We start from the raw sequence: 3,969 nt of genomic DNA on the forward strand, positions 1-3,969 counted from the left end.
CTTTATTATTATGGCTATTTAAACTATTACTGGGGGAGGGTTGCCTTGCATTGGGTTAGAACCTTGCTGATGTTGTTGTTCTTGAGGATGATGGTAACCATTGTGAGGGTAATAACCATCGTTGTCATAATAGTAGTCATTTGAATCGTTCATGTAATTTAATTCAGCATTACCTCGTCGACAATTGTACTGAAGATGACCCACCATACCACAATTATAGCAAGAACGGCTTTCACCACCATGCATACCACCACGGAAACCACCGCGAAAACCACCACGAAAACCACCGCGAGGAGGGCCAAAAGAACCACCACGAGAAGAACCATACGAACCACCACGAGAAGAGCCATACGAGCCACCACGGGAACCTCGGTAACCACCACGAAAACCACGAGAACCACCACGACCACCATTATTATTCATATAGTTTAGTACTTCACGGGCAATAGTGACCGAAAGATCCATCGGTTCAGGCATCGACGAATCGGATGCAAATGACGGAATTGACGGTAAAACTCCATGTTCATTCCGAGCCGACTCAAAAGTGTACGCCGCTTGAATAACCTCATCCATTGATGGACATTGATTACCACGGTAAAGACTGCGCAGTTGGATTCTAGCATCTTTACTTTTAAGTCCACGGATAAATTTCGCAACCGCTTCATCGTCGGTCATTCTAGGAATTCCCCGTTTCAGATTCATAAAGTCTTGAATATAATTGGAATATTCGTTCGTTGTTGCAATTCTTCCAGTTTATCTCGAAAAATCTGAGCTGAGTTGAGAGGTTTGAAACATACCAGAATACGGGATTTCAGGGACAACCAATTATCAGGAGCGGACTCAGAGGCTTCTAAATTTCTGAACCATACGGAAGCCATCTCAGTAAGTAAGGTTTTAGCAAACTTGAAAGTTTGGGAGCCAGTCCAGTCCTTGTAATCTCTGTAATCTTCGATAGAGCGAATCCAGTTATCAATGACAAAAGGGTCCCTAGTTCCATTGTACTTGGTTGGTTTGTTAATTAGATCCAAGTCCTGGTTATTATTATTGTTATTGTTGCTCTGAACCAAATTGACAATTTCTTTTAATGATGCAGTTAAGTTGTTCATATCTGTATTGTTGTTATCGTTGTTCATTTCTATATCATTCATATTATTGCAGCTTCTTATTTCCAAATTATATTTATCAATTAGAGGTTTTGCTAATGTATCCCAATGTGATTCTCTTGCAGTAGTCGATTTGAGTCTTTCTCCAGGTAAGATGTCTTTCTTGTGAGTGATTCTTAACTTGTTATAACCAGCACGTTTGTCAATATCTAGTCCTGATTCAATTCGTTCTTCGATTTCAAATTGATTTAAAAATTTCTGTCTATCCATAAATCCTGTATACAAAGGTATACAATAAAATAAAAATAAAAAGAATCTGGTGCTACCAAATGTCGGGTCTGATATAAGTGTTAAGTGTCGTATTTGACGCCTAAATAAATCGAATACAATTACTATTTAATCTGTCTTGAGTTATAATATACTTCATATATTGTAACAGACACAGTACCAGTTCTCATAATCTTCTAACTGGGAATCATACCCTACATTGGACCCCGGTTGGCTGATTTACTGCGGTTCCTTCTAGCACCTACGATGACTAATCAAGTAATCCAATCATCGCACATATTGCTAAATGGATAAATGATTTCTCTGCTGGAAATTCCGGACATACAACCATAGGCTTACATAACTATAATTTATAAGCTATGTTTCATGTCGTTACTGATTTATATTTCAAATCCAACAATTCCCAGTCTCTGGAAATGTTTATTCGATCTACGCAGAAATTAATTGAAGTAATAATTTAATATAAAAGGACCTCTATTTTTATCATGACAAACTCTCCAACTTATAATAAAGGATTAAAGAGTCTCATTTCTTTACTTGTTTATTTTTATCTTTTATTTATTACCCTTTTATACTCAAATTATCACATTTTTTTAAATGAATTCTCCTGCTCCTATCTCTGGCTCCAACTCTGGTAACTCTGGCTCTGGTTCTCCCCTTGTCTCTTCCCCTGTTGTTGATGCCAACTCTCCCTAGTGGTACTTCTGGTAACTCTGGTTCCAACGGCCCTGCTACTACTGACTCCCAGGAAAAAAATGATCCCATGCTCATTGACTTTCCTGAACTCGATTCCCCTTCTTCTTCCAACACCGTTCATAACACATTTGACGAAAATGCTGTTCAAGTGTTGAAGAGAATTGGTAATTGTAATGCCCGCCTTGCAGCTCTCTTTGATCGAGAAGATTCTATAATGGATTTGGAAACAACCACTATGGAGGAATTCAATCTCAGAGAGGCCAAGGTCCGTTCCCTGAAACATGATATCACCTATTGGAAGAACCAACTCGTTGATGCCAACTTGTTGTATACCTCTTTCAAGGAAACTTCTGTCAGCCACATTTCTCATTTGGCCAATGTCATGAAGTTGGATGATTCTGATAAAGCTCTTACAAAGCCTAAGGATCATTCTGATATCCCAGCCAAAGAAATTCCGGTTTTCGATGTCAAGTATACCGATCTCGATACCAATCCCGACATTCACAGCACCGACGATTATTCGCTCAAATCTTTCATCCGAAAGTTCGAACGAGCCTATAAGAATTATGATGTGGATGTGGAAGTTCATTGGTTGTTTCATCTTGAGGCCAGTTTTGAAAACAACGATCTCTACTGTAACTGGTTCCAACAAAATTTCAAGGCTATTGGTAAAGGCAAGAAGAAGTCCTGGTCTGATGCTAAGAAAATTTTGGAACACCGTTTCGATGCCGCTGCCCGTCTTGGATTGATCAAGGTGAACTTCATGCTTCATAGTATGAGACAAAGTTCCCATGAACAATTAGCCGAATACATGGATCGTTTTGGTGCCTGTCTCCGTGCCGCCAAGGTACACACTCATGAGAACTTCTACTTCTCGGTTGCTTTCCTCTCGTCTTTGTTCACTAAAGAATTTCAAGATAAGGTACAGGAAAAGTTATACGAATATATGAAGGAACAACTCTACACCATGGACTCTTCAATGGCTAGCAAATATGCAACTCATAATGAAACACAATTCTATGAGTTCTACAGCAACTTTGGTCGTCTAGGTGAAGCCTTGAATCATTACCTTGGTAACCTTGAATCTACCCTTAAAGAAATTCAAGTCAAGAACAGTTCCTCTGCCAAGTCCTCCTCCTCATCTTCTTCCTCCTCTCCCGTCTCTTCTTCCTCATCTTCCAATTCCAGCTCTAGGGAATCCAACAAGAAAAGAAGAATGGATGACAAGTCCGAATCGTCAAAGTCTTCCATCAACTTTGAACGATTGTTCGATCCCACCTACGTACTCAACGATCAAGAACGTACTCACATGCGTAAACAGCTCAAGTGTCTTTCTTGTCGGGTGGCTCGTTTTACTCCTGATCATTTGAAGGAATGCGCGGAAAGAAAGAAATTTCTTGCCAACAAAGTAAGTAATCACATCGATGAACCTCTTACTGTTCTTTCAACTTCTATTCATGAAATTAATACTAACTCCTCTTCCAATTGTAGAACCGACAATGATCATGAAGAACAGCCAAATGTCCCTCTCCCCATCCTCAATGATGACAACGAGTTTCAGGCAGCACTTTTGGAGTTAGATAATTTTATCATTCATGACAATGATGAATTAAATGATACTTTAAATAAAAATATTTTCTCTATTCAAATTAATTCTTCTTCTACAAATTGTCTTAATAATAATGTTTCCATTTTCAGTAATTCCGTCGGCGATACAAACAATCCGTTCCATACAAACAATGTTGCGTATTCTCCCGTTACTCCCATTATTATTAACTCAGTGAAGACATACGCTACTTTGGATACTGGAGCCCAAGTATCGGTCATGAATAAACAATTTGCCATTGACAATAATATTGAATTTAATAAAATTGAAGGTTCT

At 38.8% G+C, this 3,969-nt stretch overlaps 1 protein-coding gene across 1 annotated transcript; it reads left to right on the forward strand.

Annotated features, from left to right (window-relative positions):
- Positions 1-2,070: 2,070 nt before the first annotated feature.
- Positions 2,071-3,667, forward strand: EV154DRAFT_576212 (uncharacterized protein; the record flags this gene model as incomplete). The annotated part of the gene is made up of 2 exons (XM_051606481.1): positions 2,071-3,499; positions 3,579-3,667. 2 exons carry the CDS (start codon positions 2,071-2,073, stop codon positions 3,665-3,667), a joined length of 1,518 nt encoding a protein of 505 aa, XP_051452837.1.
- Positions 3,668-3,969: the final 302 nt, after the last annotated feature.

The sequence above is a fragment of the Mucor mucedo genome, assembly GCF_025094135.1.
Source record: "Mucor mucedo strain NRRL 3635 chromosome Unknown EV154scaffold_132, whole genome shotgun sequence".
Lineage (NCBI taxonomy): Eukaryota > Fungi > Mucoromycota > Mucoromycetes > Mucorales > Mucoraceae > Mucor > Mucor mucedo.